At 40.1% G+C, this 17,526-nt stretch overlaps 1 protein-coding gene and 1 long non-coding RNA gene across 4 annotated transcripts in view; one reads left to right on the plus strand and one right to left on the minus strand.

The window, feature by feature from the left end:
* LOC139594237 (uncharacterized) overlaps positions 1–17,526 on the plus strand; it is a 44,186-nt gene that overhangs the window by 22,293 nt on the left and 4,367 nt on the right. The gene's annotated exons all lie outside the window — the stretch shown is intronic.
* ATP6V1G3 (ATPase H+ transporting V1 subunit G3) lies at positions 4,241–15,430 on the minus strand. The gene is made up of 3 exons (XM_071436036.1): positions 15,287–15,430; positions 7,879–7,979; positions 4,241–4,678 (listed from the first exon to the last, which is right to left on the minus strand). Exons 1-3 carry the CDS (start codon positions 15,366–15,368, stop codon positions 4,505–4,507), a joined length of 357 nt encoding a protein of 118 aa, XP_071292137.1. The 5' UTR covers positions 15,369–15,430; the 3' UTR covers positions 4,241–4,504.

Here is a 17,526-nt window from a genome sequence, read left to right on the forward strand (position 1 = left end):
GGAATAATCAAATCTGTGAAGGACAGTGAAGCTGACAGGAATACATGATGCTTGTGTACTGTCGAACAGACATTCCCTCTATTTCAATGAGGATCTGGAGGAAATTATGTTGAAGAATATGTATTGTATGCACGAAGCAGAATGTAATTTTACATAATGCTTAAGTTTCCTACTTAATCAACATGTGGTTGTGGGGGGCTTCCAGAATAGAAAAGACCTGCAATTGCTGCTGTTACCCCAAAATCTTTGACCGGTGTCCTTTGCTCCCCTTGTGTTTATTTTCAATAGCACCTGACTCTGCACTGAGATGTTGGACAGTCAGAGCCAGAGTTTGAAGAAGGTGATGATGAGATGCCACATGGGTACCATTCCCAAGAGTTAGTCTTTTGGTGAGGACATCCTAGAATACAAGCCTGACTTGTGGCTGAGACTGAAGAAGAATTGTGTCTTGACAACATTTGATTAGTCTGTTATTTTGAGAAAAAACCAAATCCATAGTTGAAAGATGCATCCAGTTAAGAGAAGTTCCAGGTGAACATAATGCATTTCCATTGATGGACCACAGGGGCAAGGTTGATTCTCCTTTTGTAAGAACTGTTACTGTTCACATGTCTTTAATTTATGGCACTATTACCTGCCTGTCAGTATAGCCAACAGCCAGGGCCACTGCAAATGATGGAAGGTATAGCTTAATAGCCTAAGAATGTCTTCAAATTTCAGCCCCAGACTCAGTCTGATGTCTGACCCTGCCCAAATTTGTACCCAAAGTTTGATCCTGTCCCCTGCTGCAGGGATGCCCAATATATCCTTACACATAGACATCTTCCCTGCTTTGTCTGCAGTTAAGGATGCTTCTGGGCAAGGCTGTGTGTGAAAGTATGGATCTGCAGGTTCACATCTCCTGTGACTGTATGTCATGGCAGTCTGTTGTCACCTGCCCTGTGGTGGTTCCTGAGCTCTGCAACAGCAGAGCATCCTGTCCCAACTTAGAGGGAAACACTCCTCACAGCCCTGGAGCTACAAAATCTTTTAAGTCAGGGACTGAAATATTTTGTTCTGTTAAAACTTCATACACACACACATATACCCTACATATGATGATTTACAAGAACAACTTATGTTTTACAGATTGCATGAACTTCCAAGTATATTTTAATATGGAAAAATTTCAGTTAATATCATAATCCATGTAATGGATTAACATCTGGTTCTGATTTCCCAAACCTCGGCTTCCAAACTCTTCAGAAATTAATGGGAAAGTCAGTAGACAACTTCAGCACAGAGTGTAGTATTAATTCTTCATGTCTGTTTCATTTTACTTTATTTAGACTTGAAAGATATTCTGTCTTACTGGCATGAGTTCAGAGATCTGCCCTCATCACCCATGAATGGGAACCACATCACTACATCCTCATATATTATAACTCAAAGGAGAATTTTGAGGGAGAACAGCCAGAGAAATTCAGCCCAATCCACATCATGAGCTGTATGAAACAGTTCTTGTACTTTCCACTGGTATGACCCTTTGTTGTTATTTATGACCTAGTTGTTAATTGAGATACTTGAGATACTTGGATCAGTGGATTTAGAATTTATTCATTAATACAGGTCTTCATTTCCAGACAGAAAGAGCCTTATTAATCCCTGTCCTGTGAGCCAGTGAAGAATTGGGCCAATCTAGGAAACTCAGGTTTGTTGTTTCAATCCTAATATGTCACACTATGGGAGTTTTACAGCTGGTTTCAATGGTAATTATGAAACAAAAGAGGAAGGTTTATATATGTGTGGCTTTCTGTGTCTTAAAATCTGTTTGTGTTGTGACATGTGAGATACTGCCATTTTATTTGGCAACTGCACTGGTGCATACTAGGTAATACAGTGTCAAGGCACTGTGAGGACTGGGGGCTCCTGTGGGTCTGGGAATATCCCCAGGAGATGAAAGGGCATTAGTAATCATCCCTGATAGGTGACTGCTAATTCAGAGTAACCATTTTTACCTTTCTGTTATGTATTTAAAAAAATTGAAATTAACCATCCTGTTTTTCCTTTTGCATGGAACAATTATTTGCCATTATCATGAGTATGTAATTGTCACATGCAAGGTATTTTGTGCCCTTATAAACTCAGCATGTGCTTTCTTGGCACCCCAATATTCCATTGATGCAGCTGGTAATTTACACTCTTCATTTAATATAATCTTGCCAAATTATATGAAGTCTAGTTTGACCCTTACCTCTGTGCATCTAAAAGTGATGGTATGACCAATTTTTTTTTATGTCCAGAAGTAGGACTGAATGTTGAGGAGAGTAAATGCTCAGAGTGCTAAATGCTCTCCGATTTGTATCTCAAGACCAAAGACCTAATCTTATGAAATTAATCATAATCATGTTCAAAAAAGTTTCATAATCAAGACTCAGTACCTCAGGTATGCAGGTGATAACAAGGACACAGGCAGGTCATGGCTGTGAGTGCAGGGCAGAGGATATTTAAATAAGAGATGTGTCCCTGGCCATTAGGACCAGAAGAGTACAAACAGCCTTTAAAGGTTTGCAAGAGAAGCACTTGGTGAGAGAAGACAGATTTTGGCAAGAACGAGGGAGAGAGGGATTGTCATAAAAAGAAGCAGGGTAACCAGGAAGAGAAACCTTTATTTCATGTAACTTGGGTTGCTGCCTAACCAGGCTGTGGCAATTCTGCTCTCACCATAGTGGGGCGGGGGTGTTTTATCCCATGCAGCTGCCAATGGGAGCTCCATTGCTTCATACAGTTCTGCAGCTGAACCTGCAACATTTCTGTATGTTTAGAAGTGATAGCTGGAGGCAAGGGTGCTGAGGTAGCCTAGAGGGAACAGAATAGTCTGAGCACACTGCAGTGAGACCCTGTGAGGTGTTAGTGTCCACTTTGGTGACTCTTTAGAGCACTGCACTGGGGCTGCAGCCATGACCCAAGCTGGAGGTATGTGCCCCTGGGCTGTGAGACAGCCCTGACTGTCTCAGCTGTGCAGGAAGGTGCCTGCATTGGGTCCTGCACATGGGCTGGCACTGCAGTGCCTTCATCCTCTCAGTAAATCAAAACCTATCACACATTGATTCAAAGCACTCCTAAATAAATGAGCCATTCAGCTGGTGTCAATAGGATTTCTAGTTTCTTTCCCATTCCTCAGCATCCTTGGGTCCCCAGAGAATATAATCAAGCACAGGAGACTGTAACAATCAGGGCTTGGAGATTATGTGGTATCCAGGCACAGCCTTGAGGAGCTGTGTTTGCTGACATTAGGTTGACTACAGCTTTACGGTCATTTTACACATGACAGCACGTCAACTGTGTAAACCTTGCTGGAACAGGAGATTGCCTATGACTAGCTGCTGTGAAATGGAAATGATTTCTCTGTCTCTACATGGACTGAAAATCATGGCTGCTGTTTGCTAGTCATTGCCATTTCTCAAGCTTCTAATTTGGTGTAATTTTGTAGTGGAGACAAGGCATTAAAGGAGCTCACAGTGCAGGTGTGTGTCAGATCCCCACTTCATCAGTGACTCCCATCAGTGCCTCCCATCAGACTGAATGGGCTTCACCTTGAGAGCACAGATCATATTGTATTTTCACAACTTCAGTAGAATTTATTCCAAGGGAAATCTGTGCTCCTGCACAGAAAAGTATTACCCAAGGTCGCTTAGGGTAACAGAAATGAGCTGTAGCTGATGTGATTTCTGGTGGACAACCTGTGGATTCAGGATTTGGCATAACTGGTGTAGAGTTTGAGCCCGTGGGTTCCTGTGCTTTCAGGGTAACTGTATGGAAATAATACATGTGCTAGCCTGCCCCTTGCACCATAGCAATTTTGTAAATAATGATTATGCCTGTTCTCATTTTTCAGATTTAACAAAGCTATATAAAGTTTGTGGTGTAGTTAAATTTTAGTATAATAATTTAAGTATGGATTTAAGCATAGTTTTGTACAAGTTAACTACATTTTGCTTTAAGCTAGCATAGAAAAATTGAAAATGCTTTGACCTATTATTTTTGACCAAAATCAAATGTTCCTGTATGGTCCATAGCCTGACCACTCCATGTGTCAGAAGAAAAACAGAAATGTTCCATTTTTGTTTTTTGGGATATTCTATTTCACATGACTTGAAGTGCAGTAAAGATTAGGATAAACAGACTTTATGCAACATAATATCCAAGTACAGAACATTTTATAAGACAAAAGGAACAAAGACTCCCACTGAAAACCTACTGGTGTCAAATAATCATTTATTTTGCTGTTGTTGACTTGTCCCTGCCTAAATGACAGGGGCTTAGCCACAGGAAACAATATTCCAACAAATGCTTGTGAAACCCTGTAAAATTCTTGTCACATCAAAAGCCTGTGTGAAATTGTGTGCTTTTGGCTTCAGTGCTCTTTTTTTCTCACACATACAGAAACAATACATGAGAAAGTATTTATACTTATCAAGAAGGAAGGCTACTTTGCTTTGCAAACACAGCACATCAATGAATCTTAAACTGCAGGTCTGAAGTTTGGGTGAACTTCAGGGCTGATGTCAAATATTGTGCTCAAGAGTTTTTTCATCATGCTCTCCATGTTCCTGTGGTAGCTGCTTGTGAGGTTTCGGATGGCTTCTGTTGTTTGCTCTTCTATTTTGGCAGAGAGGTTACCTTGGGAGCCCATTACCTGAAAAGCAGAAGACCTCTAAGCAAAATGAGAGGCTCTATATAGCCATGTTTATTGTACTTTTCTTCATCATGTAGCACAAGCATAACACAAACACATCTTAGTGCTTCTGAACAGTGACGGTTTGATCTGGGTTCAACTGGAGGCATAAAAACAGGATTAAAGGCAACTCTCATATGCTCATTAGCAATGGGAATCTCCCTATGTAATGAAAGTTTCCAAGCTCGCTGTGGGAAAAACATTGTGTATGTTTTGTCTTTTATATGGCTCATTTTAATTTGTTTTCTATTTTAATGACTAGGCAGCTAAGTTCTATCACTGTGTGCCTTCATCTGGCCTCACTGAGAGTGCCTGTGAGTGCAGCTAAGGACCAAACATGGAAAAGCCTTCCTGAAAATGCATAATTACAGTTTCAGAGTACTTGAAATGTCTTCAGCAGTTAGTGATGTATAACCCTCAACAGGCCTCAGACAAGGTCTTTTAATGTTACATTTTCTTATCTGGCGAAATACCAGACAGCTTCTGGCACAGTTAATATCAGGACATTCGCTTAGAATTTAATTGACTCTGGACTCACTGAACATTTTAGCAAGGTTATGTTATAAACAGATGCACACGTTCCAAATCTGTGACTTTGCTCCCTCCTCCCCCACTGCCCCAACATCCCTTGAATTCTTCCCTTATGGAAAAGTCCTTCAGATACCAGCAGAGAAATTGATTTCCAGCTAAAGAATTCCATGTGGAGAGAAGAAGACATTTCTGCATGCTGGCAGAGTAAGAAAGGAGTAAGTAACATATTGTTCTTGTTCCTGCCATGGTTCTCCGGGGTGGACTAGCAGGTGGAGCTAAACCGTGGTATATTAGTGGGGTACCTAGAGCATGACCAGAAACAAGGGAGGGGTCATTGACTCTATTTTCCATGTGGTTTCAGCCCAAATTAGCCCTTAAAAGAAGGCAAAGCATCTTTAGCATAGGCCACCTTCCCTGTTCTGTTTATCAGTACCTGGCAACATAGGAAGACATTTGTCCATAATCCACATGTAAACCATTTTTCAGTTTGGAAGAAATGTAGGTTGTAGACATAATAATAAGTATTGGGAAAGGATTATAGTTTTCTATAACATCTATTTTTAGCTGACATTTTATTATAACTTTTAGACAAGCTGCAAGGGTTGTGTGTGGGAAAGGTTGTACAGCTTAGACCAGATTTATGGAACTGAATTTTTCCACTGGGGAAGTAACTTTCTAGAGATCCCAGATGGTTGCATGTTATCCAGCGACTAAATACTTCTGAAAAGCCTCAAGAAAAGTATTACAATTTTAAGAAGAGCCTCTGCAGATCCGCTCTCTCGGCTCATGCTAATGTTGTCATTTGAGATAGTAAACTCTTACACTTCTATGTGTTTTACCTCTCTTCTTCAGCTTCTGAATTTGAGGACTTTTTCTTGCAGAATGCAGGCAATGCTCTGCTTGGTTTATGATTTTTGCTGACCTTGAAGGTTTTTCCCTTATTTTTCCCATACAGGTTTTATGCTAGTGTAATTTCAAAGCTGCTAAAATATTACATTGGCTCAGAAGCCACAAGAAAATTCAGAACTAGGCTGCACATCTCCAGAGTTAGGTGATCTCAATGAATGAAAAAGCAAAATTGGTTTGAGATCCAGGCAAAAAATTTCACATGTTTTGAAAAAAGATTTTGTATATTGTCATTTTAACCTCAATCTTTATTTTTTTTGTTGTTGTTGTTCTTAATTCTGGATAGATATGAAGCCTCTCATAGTATGAGAAAATTTCTGGCTGTTTGGATACAAGAGACGCAAAGTAGGAGGAAGGATGGCATTAGAGGAGACTGTGACAGAGAATTAAAAATCCTGGGGTCCAAATACCCTAGAAAGTAAACTGAACCAGGCATCAGAGCTCCCCCTTCACTGGAGCTCCTGGCTGCCTCCAGACACAGGTTAATAATGATGGCATTTGTCTGGGAAGGTGAATGTTCAACATAATGGGGTCAGGGAATGTGGAGGAGGACTGCAAGGATCTTGTACAACATGCTGTCATTTGAGGAGCAATATGTGCTCTGTCCTGCTCGTGTGAAACCTTCCGTCAACAAATAGTGGCCTTTCCCTGCAGCTTTAATTTGGTTGTGGTGAAAAAAATGGAGTTCACAAAAAAGCAACATCTTTACTCTTCTGCTATCAAGACCTAAAACGAGAGCTCTGGCTTTGCTGAAAAGGTGAACAAATGTTAGAGGTATTTATACTTTATTTTGGTGTCAGTAAACAACAGAAACTGTACACTTGAGACATTTTTATCTGGCCTGCCTGTGTGACAGTGTGTCTGGGGGTTGGCAGGGTATGATACCAATACTTCGTGTATATAGATGTTCCTAAGGGTTGTGATCCCTGCCAGAAAATGTTTTATGTGAAGTGTGACTGAAATGACAGGTTGGTGAAACAGATTTTGTTTGACCTCTTTGGCTTTTTTTTTTTGCTTTTTGTGTCTGCTTTTGCACAAAACTTTCCTTGTCATTACATGATACAACCTGGGGGGAAAAAAACAAGACCAAGAATGTAGGAGGAAGGTTGCTTGGTGAAAAGAGAATGGTTTGTGAATTTCATGGAAATACTAGAGAAAAATGCAAGATGCCATAAATGTATAAAATGGCTTTATTCAGATAGGAAAATATTGAGTCAGACCACTTTTACTATAGAAACAGTGAAAACCTCTAAAGTTTTGGTGACTTCAATTGACAAGGGATGCAGTATTATATGTAATAAAAAGAGACAGCTGAAGTGGAACAGAAATGGAAAGAAACATTTTAAACTTTTGTTTTTACTGACACAGCTATGTTACTGAATCCTCCAGTTTCAGGACAGGAACTAGGTCTGTCTGTGGTTATAGAAAAAGGACCCAAAAGTATTTTTCCTTAAGGGACATATGTCTTCAAAGCATAAACATGAACCAAATATGGAATCTGGACCATTTTAGTGGTGAATGTCCACAATTTCTTCTACAAATGCATTCAAAGCCTGTGACAAAGTCCAAATGAAGCATATAGACACTGCAGATGACACCCCTGTGTTTAATCAGTATGGCCACACTGGTTTGCAGGAGTCTCCAGGTAATACTCTTGGAAGCAATTTAGTTTACCATTGAGCAGTTTGGTAAGACAAAAGAACACACACAGGTTTCTCACTTACATTTGTTTCCTTGTTTCTAAATTCCTTCTCCCTCTGTAGTCTGTAGTGGTCTATCTCAGCTGTGGCTTCTTCCTTGGCCTGCTTCAGCCTTTTACCCTTTCCTAGAGGGGCAAGAAAGGGGCATTAATTTCATACCTTCCCTGTATCCCCAAAGATGAATCTCTCCAAATCAGAGATCTTTTAGCTGCCATAGTAGAACACTGACTTTGCAGAAAGTCTTGTCCATTGGATTTATTTGCACAAGAATGGTCAGAAGAGACAGTGATTTATTTAGAATACTTTGTGACTGCTAGCCAGTCATGTAAGTGCCCCTCTTCTGAGACCAACTTCCTGTGCAGAAGCACACATCAAGTAAAGAACTTGGTTTGCTGACAACAGAAGTCTTTCTGCAAGTAGACATCTTCCTGCAACACAAATGCATTTTTTTCTAATCACAGCTTGGTGTTTAAATAAATATCTATCTTTTCTTCATCAACAATAGTAGCAGCCAGATAACAGATTTTAGTTGTCACGGATGGGAAAAGACGTTATTCTGTAAGATTTCCTGTATTGATTGGTTGCCAGAATCCCTTCATCCCACACCAACTGGATTCTGCTTAGAGCTGGCAGATATCCAAAACAATGCAAGATGTCTTAACCACTATCAAACTGAGTTGCAACTTTCAAGCTTTGTCCTTTCTTACCCAAGCCTTTTCTACTAACCTTTGTTAAATGCAGAGGTGGGTGACAAGGAGAAGAAGGTCAATTCTTTGCCAGTGCACAGAAACCATGAAAGGGATTAAATTTTTTTTTCTTTTTATTTTAAACAAGAAGGAGATCTGTAAGGTGACATTTCAGGGTGTAGTGGAAACTAGAGCCTTCTTCCTCACCAGGCTTGCTTACATACCTAAGTTTGTTTGCTGTGAATAGTTTGTTTTAGGTAAAACACTATGGGCTTGTCAAATCAAGAGCATGTAAGTCACTGCAGGACTGGGCATAAGATCCTTCCTGGATCTAGTAGGGTTGTCATGTAAAGAACAAGAGTAAATGGTTTGATGGAAATGTGATGTTTAAGGTTCTACATGAAGGAGCTGGCAAGCTTGTCATAAAAGCCCTGTGGGCTTCTCTGTCATTTATAAAGTCAGTAAAGTTGCATGGAGCTAGGGAGCTCCTCAGGATGCTGCACTCTTTGTGAGGAAACAGTAATTTTCTAACTGTACACCTCTTGCATGAAACGTTGGTATGCTATACTTGATATCTGGGCTGCTGCTGATTTTGGGGGTCTCTTTCTGCTGTACAGCTAGAATTTTAGGAGCGGGGGGAATAAGGTGGCTCCCTTTTCTTAATAGGAGAAATATCTTCAGTGGCTGAAAAACTGCTTAGTTGCTTAAATTAGGATATCACAAGAATGTGAGAGTGGCGGCCTAGGCAGCTGAAAGAGCCATCTTGATCTCTTGTGGCACACCCATCTTGATCTCTTGTGGCACACTGATTTATTTACTTATGGTAACAACCTATTTAACACCACTGAGCAATAAGAACCTTTTTTTTTTTTTTGGCTCTTAATTCAAGTACAGAAGACAAAAGATACCTTTCCTCCTTTCCTGAAATCCTAGGAAATATTCTCTGTCTAGGCTAGGAAGATGAACATAAATATTTCTCATTTTCTTTCTCCAGGCTGTTACACTGGTTTGGTTGGTTACATCTGAGCTGGGCTTCTCTAGCCTTATCAGGTGTGTCATATAGCAACTTGCTCCCACTGAGCATGGCATAATGAGGAAGCTGAAGCTTGGGAGGAAGACTGTTTTAACACATCTGAGAATCAGCAAAAGCCTGGGTAAAATACCTGATTTAGCAGGAAATTACTTCTCCAGCTGATTGCTCCTTCCAAAATAATTATCTGCAGATGGGTGAGTAGAAGCAGAGAGATGCACAACATGGGAATTACCTTTTAAGTCTTGATTCCTGGACTGTTGGCTTACTGTGGAACCTTGGGGGTGGCATGTACACAGGCTTTCTACAGGAAGGAGCAGCCTACTGAGGAACCAGATAGCTTTATTGACTCCCAGTCCATCCATGCAGGGCTCTCATGGGGGGGAAATTATATTTCTCAGAGTCCTTCTCCCATTGAGCCACTGTGCTTATGTATGAAGAGGCTGTTTTAAACCTAGTGGGTACTTTTCCAGAGTTTGTATTTGTTTGAAAAAGGCTGATTTCCCCCAGCTTCTGCTACTCACTGAATGAAGTGTTGGGACCAGGATAAGTGAACTGACAGATCTGTGTAAGAGCCTGACATAAGTCTGGACAACAAAATTTGGAACCAGGTTCAAGTCTGTATTTTGAAGTTTCCCTTATTCTCCTCTCCAAATTTGGAGCTGATCAGCCTTTTGTAGAGTTTCCACTCTGTAGGAGTGGAGCTGGGGGGTGATTCTGTGGAGCTGGCAGTCAGGGGGAGTGACTACGATGAAGCTTTGCCAATTTCACCAGCTGAGGAACTGGATCTCTATAGCAAATTAAATTATTTCAAAATCAGTGGGATTTTAATTTCAAATTCCATCTGGGGGGCCATCTGTAGTAAATATGTTGCATATTTGGCCACCAGATAGATAAATATATCCATTTAAAATGCAGAAAATGGAACGATATTAACTATAAAACAACAGTTCAGTTGCCTCTGACAATGTAGATAGTGAACCAACGACTATACATACACATACGTGTCAGCTCTTGACAGTGCTCTGGAGTAAGCACAATACATGGGGTGTCACTGGAGGGTGGCAGCCATTTCATTTTTCCATGATGCCTTTAGGATTGGCACAGCAGGAACCTGCTGCTTCCTATTTAATTAAGTGGAAAAGCTGTGAGTAAATTACTGCTAGTCCAACAACGTTGTGGACAGAATCGGCAACTGCCAACATATGCGATGGTGCATATGCTGCACCTGATTAAGTTAAGCAGAAACTAGAGCTTAACCTGCTGTTCCACTAGGGACAAACCAAAATTAATTAATCAGTCTGTTGTTAACCACTTGTCTGCTACTGTAGCTGTGCAATACAGGACTGCCTTTTCAAAGCCTTACTGATCTGCTGGGCTGGTTCTCTTCAGAGCACAGCCAAGCTGAAATCAACCCTTGCACACTGAAGGGTGGTGGAGCACTGAAATTCAGCCAAAATCATGCAAAAAGAGGGCAAGAAGTGCTGGAGGATGGGCAAATAGCCTGGGCCTATGACACCTATGACATTTCCTCAGGATCATAGAGGTGAAGTAGAGAAAGCCCCAAATTTGAAGAGATTTTTTGCCACAAAGATCATCCTGTGGGGGCCAGGATTGCTGCTGGCCCTCTGTCCCTCCTTCCTTCCTTGAAGATGGGAGCAGCAAAGCAGCTGTGCTATGCCTGATTTCCTTCTCCACAGCCTATAAATTTTTAGGCATTGTGTTAAATTGACCAAATTTTAAAAAACTTGCTGTGACCAGTCAGCACTGTACAGGATTTTCCTGCCTAACATGGCAAGGTGTTATTAGCATAGAGAAAGGCTGTATTCTTTTTCCTAGGCATTTCTGTGATATTCATGAAACACTTTGCTCTGGTTAAATCTACAAGAACTGGTGTCTTTTAGGTTGCTGGAGTTTTTTAGATCTTATAAGAAAGACAGTGGGAGGCAAAAATGTTGCACTCTAATTTGTTCAAACACTAAGTTATCTTAATTTCCAAAAACTGCAATGCTAAAATTGGAGTTTTGTTTTCAAACATATCATGTAGGCTCCTAGCTGACTTTCTGCATAGAAATCAAGTCATTTGAAGAAGCTGCCAAAAATTAATCATATTTTCTTAAAATAGAACCATTTCAGTTGTCTTTGCTAAATTGTCTGGAAAATGGGATTTGGGGATGTGCATTGTGAGAAAACTATTTTGTACTTTTAATAAAATAGAATAGAGGCAGCTGAGCATTATATACAGTTTTCTCAGTCGATAAAATATGTCTTGGATATTGTCCAAGAGAGCGCCATGGATATAATTCTGTTTACAATATCTTATTTTGATTAACATTTGGTTTTAATTTGATTTTCTATAATCTTTCATCTGAGTTTTCTTTTTATTAGGCATGAGAAATTCAAGGGAATATGTAAAAATCTATAGGAGAACGAGTTTTGCTAAGCACAGTGTTCATGACACATTTGTTTCCTTTGTTTTACCCAAAAGGATTTTCAGGAATTGATGTCTTGGCACTGACAATGCTCAGTTATTTCTGGGATCCAAATTGTGCTTAAAGTAAAAATGATAGCTAAAGCAGCACCATGTTCAAATGGTCAAAGGACTGCAGACTGGTTTGGCTTGTGTTTAATCAGTCTAATAATTTCAGCCTTGCATGTGTTCATTAAATTATTTGAAAATATTAATACATTTTCAGGTATAAATGATATCAGCTAATGATATCATGCCAGGAAAAAGGGTATTGAGCAAGGAGTAAGAAAAAGCATGTATAGAAGAATTTTAGCATTATATTTTTGTTTTGTTTTGTGTGTATCAATATAATTTTATTAGCTAATTTTTTCAGTTACTTCAAATGGCTTTTGCATTACTAACAACTGCACATATGTCAGCAAAACCTAGGCCCATTAACTGTTTATATACAATATTATGTGTGTTCACACTACATTTTGATTGGTTATGTGAGTATCAACTGTAAACATGGAAGGCTTTGCATCAGGGTAGTGTTGCTAGTCCCATTTCCTTGCAAGTGCCTGTTCCTGGTGTGTCCCAGGAACAAGCTGCCAGCTGCTGTCCCAGTGCCAGCACAGCAGCCAGACCCATGGTGCAGTGGTGTTGTGCAATGCCTGCTTGGGGTGACAGAGCAGGTCACAGGGCTGGGAGGGCTCAGTGCTTTCCCTGGCAGCCCAGAGCTGCAGAGCAGGCCCTGAGCAGCACCTGCTGATCCCAGCTGGTGCCAGGTGGATCTGAGCTGCCCAATCTGAGGTGAAGCAGCACCTCCCTCCTTGTTCCACCCAGCTGAGTGTGCACAGGTCAGCCAACTGCACTGCACAGATCTGTTGCATTTCATGTATTGCCTTTCAGCTTAGCTTTTATGCTCGGAGACAAACTCTGCAATCCTTTCTTTTGATCTAACTGCAGAATCAATGTGGGGAAGACACTGCTGAAGTAACCCCAACTCAGAACAGCCAGACTTGTCTCTAGAAGAATCCCTTTTGCCCTTGTCCCACAGTATTTAACTTATGCTGGCATAGTTATCTAAGGTGGTGTAGTGACAGTGCTATGAAAAATACTTAAATCAACACAGGCAGTTTGTTTTGTAGCTTCAGTGCAAACTTCTTGCAACGTTGAATATAATGGTTGTCTAGGTATATTTATGCTGATTATCTATAGATTACCTATAACGCTTGGTTTAGAACAAAATCCAGGGTGGATTTATTTAAACTGTTTGCCCCTGATGTGCTAATTTTGGAAATTCTTGAGGTTCTTCATGGAATCACACTGAAGTGCTGAGGCTGGAAGGAGTCCATAGGATACATTCCCTGATGGAAGCAAGGGCAGCTTGACTGGGGCCATATCCAGTGGGTTTTGAATGTCTCTGAGAATGGAGATTCCCCAGCCTCCAGGCAGTCTGTTGCTCCCTCACAGTCACTGGGTTGTTTTCTTATGTTTAAATTTGTGTATTGAAATTTTAATTTTGCTTAATAATTTTTATAAATGCAAAAAAATAATTGTGATCTTAAAAGTAATAGAAAAGAAAGCTAGAGTGATGATATATTTTTACTCTGAATAATTTTACTGATAGCAAAATTCTTAATAGCTGTTTTTCTGTAACTGGTTAATAACTCCTACTGGTGGGTTAGTGTTGAGGTGAACACTGGCAGTGGTTTAATTCAAGTTTCTGACTCAGAGGGTCTGAAGATACTTTATCTGTAAGAAATCCTGTTCTTATCACAAGCACTCCAAATGAGGCTGAGATGGTGACAAGGGAGTGTGTCTTTTGCAGAGTAGAGTAAATGCATCCATAACTGTGTCTGGATTCTGCAAGACATGATTCTCATTCATCTTTGGTTATCACTTTTATGTTATAATTACTCCTTTTATTTTTGGAGTTTCTTAATTTAAGAAGCTTCCTTTTTAACTGACCATTATAGAAAAAGTTAAAGTAACTTTACAACACAAGCAAAATTAAAGCAACAAAAAAAAGCCTCAAACCCAAAAGTAATCCACTTCAAGCTAAGGCCTGATTCTGCAGTCTGTGTTCAGGCCAAACTCTTCCTCCTTCCACTGAGGCTGTGCCTTTCCAGGTAATGTGCTCTCTTGATTTGAGGAGCAGTGTGTTTCCTTAGCCCTGCATGAGAAGGGAAAAAACATCCCTCCCAGAGCTCCTAGTTTGGCTGTGTAAGAGGTCAAAACACTACTTAACTATCCTTTGCCTTCAGGTTTCTGCCTGAGAGTTCTGTTTTATGAAGGTGGGAGGATTTGCTTTAATCTCTGTTGTGTCTGCAAGGCACAGGCAGTGCCTGGGTGCTTAGGGAGGGGACTTGCCTTTCTATTTATTTTTGTGTGCTGCTGTACAAATTGATACATCACACTAAAGATTAATGAGCAAGCAACGATGCTGATTCATGTGTAGAAGGGATATGGAAACTACACAAATTATTCTGTTGAGCTTCCATTCCTCCCTGGAAAACAATATTCCTTTATTGTGCTCTTGCTCCACATGACATCATTGTCATCCATTTTCTTTGCATTCTGCTGCTGGTTTCTGAAGCAAGATCACTCCAGAAAACAGTATTAATGTTTCAGTGCTAGTGCAGGTCAATGACTCATGTGGTTGTACCTGCACTCAGGAGAATAATTGCTTGTACCATGTAATAAAACTTCTGTGAATGATCTATTACAGTACTGAGAGTGCTCATGGTTTTACTGTGACTTTGATTACTATCAGGGTGTTGAAGTCTCCCCTTAGTTTTCATATAATTTTTTGAAGCCCAGCTTCAATTAGGAGACAAGTTACTGGATTTTGCAAGTAAAGAGGAAGACTAAAAAAATCATAGCAAAACCTATTAAGAAAAGTAAAGAGTTTGGAGTCTAGTCCTCCAGAGCTGGCAGTCAAAGGCATGTAAGATTTTAATTTAAATAGCAAGGCAGTAATGGCATTAACAACACTGAGATAAAGGAAGAACAAATGCAGCTGACAGGATGAATATAACAAAGAAAACATTTTTTTAATGTAATAAGGCACATGTACACGTAGACACAAGCACAGGGGATTTTAAGCAAACTCTGAATATTCAGGTTTGAGTAAGCGCCTGGCTGCAGCCAAGGCACAGCACTAGTGCATGTATACAGATGAAATAATCTTTTTCTGTGAGCTACTGTTATTCTGAAGGGCTTGCACTTGAGAAGTACAGTAAAACCAGGCCAACTACTCACTTTTTTTGGCTTCCTCCAGTTTGTCCTTGGCACGTTTTTCTGCCTGCAAAAGCTGCTGGATTCCCTGAGACTGGCTGGTCATGCTGCTTGCTGGGGCTGGTGAACTTCTGTGGAGACTGGAGCTCAGAGGGAGTTTTATACAGCTGCCAGGCTCTTCCTTGTGTTTTTTGTTCTGTGTGTTATTGCAACAAGCTTCCAGATTGTACCAACCCAGCTGGCTGTGCCTGGATTGCTGCTGGGCACACAAGCCTGGGAGTGCAGTCAGAAAAACACAGCAGTGAGGCTGAAGGGAATGTCCTCCTCTCCTCAGGGTCACAGAAAACTTGAAGTCTCTGATTAACAGATTTGGGCAAAAAAAAGCACTTCAAATGGCTTGCACTTTAATGGGGATTTTTTTTCTTTTTTAGACTCCTATTTCTGAAGCAGAATACAGTTAATCTTGTCTAGGAACTGAGGGGAAAAATATTTTCTTGGCATTTCCTTTAAATAAAACTTCCCCTCAAAGTGAAGAATCAAGTTCAGTCAACAATTAATTTTGGTTGAACACCAAGAACTGCTTGCAGGCTTCTGTTTAATGTTACTTCTTAACACTACTTATTAGGGTTTTCACTCTAAAAATATTCAACAGGAATTAATTTACTGGGGACTAAAGTTTAAAAAAGCATTTAAGGACTGAGGTATGCTCTGCCTTGTAATCTGCCATGATGGAGGTGAGTGGAGACGAGATGGACTGAGAAACTCTGGGATTAGCTCTAAGATCCAGACTCTTGCAAGGTATGAATGGTGGGCTAGGTTTTACTTTCAAGTCATAATGCACACAACAGTCAAATGAATGCCTGTGCATGGCTGTAAATGCACATCCCATTCCCTACAAAAGGAAAGAATGGTTTGTGAGCTACTGCATGAGGAAGTAGCATGCTCATCTTCTGAATCCTCATTAAAAAATCCCTCCTGTTACAGGTACTTCAGCCATTGCATCGGAGAGGGACGTGCCATGTTGCATAATTAAGATAAATTTATTTTTTGTGAAAAAATACCTGCACGAGTAAAATATATTTATTACAGGTTCTTGATAGAGCTCTGCCAGGACTGGAGATCACCTCCTGATATAAAAGTTTTTTCATGTTGCAATTTTATAGACATAGTTATAGATTTATACATATGATATGATTTCTGCATATATTATACATAAAATACATTTATATAAAATTATTTGGTGCTCTCTGTTAATGGCTCTTATTTTAGGGCCCTTTCTTTTCTGGGGCTTCCCAGGGCAGCAGTGTCATGCTGCTACTTTGCTGTGTTAGCTGACCCTGATGAGGAAATGTGTACTACATGAAGTAGGCTATGAAGTAGGCTATGAGGTCGTTTTTTTGCCCTGCCAAATAGCTTTAGGTTTGAGAGAAAATGGAAGGAGAGCCCTCTGGTCCTATTATTGTCTTTGGCAGTGCCCTGAACGACAGCAGCACTGAGACCTGGAAAAGGAATTTGTTTTGTTTTCTGTTCTATTGTTTCTGCGCTATTGCAAGGTCAAATTTCACTCAAGCTCCGCCTTTCTTACAGTGTATCAAACACTGAGTTTATTTCTTTATCCAGAAGCTGTGTGAGATGCCAGCTCATCTCCAGCACTGAAATCAGAGGTTCACTCTAACTGCAGGACAGCAGACATGGCACTGTTTTTAGAAGATTTTAATGCATAGCCTTGAAGTTTATTTTATTCAGACACAGAAGAAATGATGATCAATTCTACAGAAAATGTGGAAACTGTAGGGTTAGGAAGCCATTTGCCACTGTGATTCAGCTACCAGCGATATTACTGACAGAGAAAAGCAGAAGTGGAAAATGAAAGTAAAAAATGAAGAGATCTGGTTTACTTGGGGCAGCAAACTTGAGCTCAGAACTTTAAAGCAGAAGTTACTTAAAAATTAAATAGGAAGTGGAAATGTCAGGCTTGTCTCAGACATCAAAAGTAAATCCCTTTCCAGGCAAAGGGTCTCGTCAAGCAAATCTCACTGCTGCAAGAAATGTTACAAAACTACTGGCAAATTAAACTGCTTCCGTTTCTGGACTTGGCTGAAAGCATTATGGGTGAGACCCTTTGAATTTTCAGAGCAGTTCTCAATAATTATAGTATTTGGGCATCACTAATGATCTGAATTTTGACATTTACAATCTATTAATTAATATTTCACAGAAAATGATTTTACATGATGAATTTTTAAGGAAAAAAAGATACAATC

The sequence above is a fragment of the Agelaius tricolor genome, unplaced genomic scaffold (assembly GCF_023055355.1).
Source record: "Agelaius tricolor isolate 1412-34295 unplaced genomic scaffold, bAgeTri1.0.p SCAF_11, whole genome shotgun sequence".
Classification (NCBI taxonomy): domain Eukaryota; kingdom Metazoa; phylum Chordata; class Aves; order Passeriformes; family Icteridae; genus Agelaius; species Agelaius tricolor.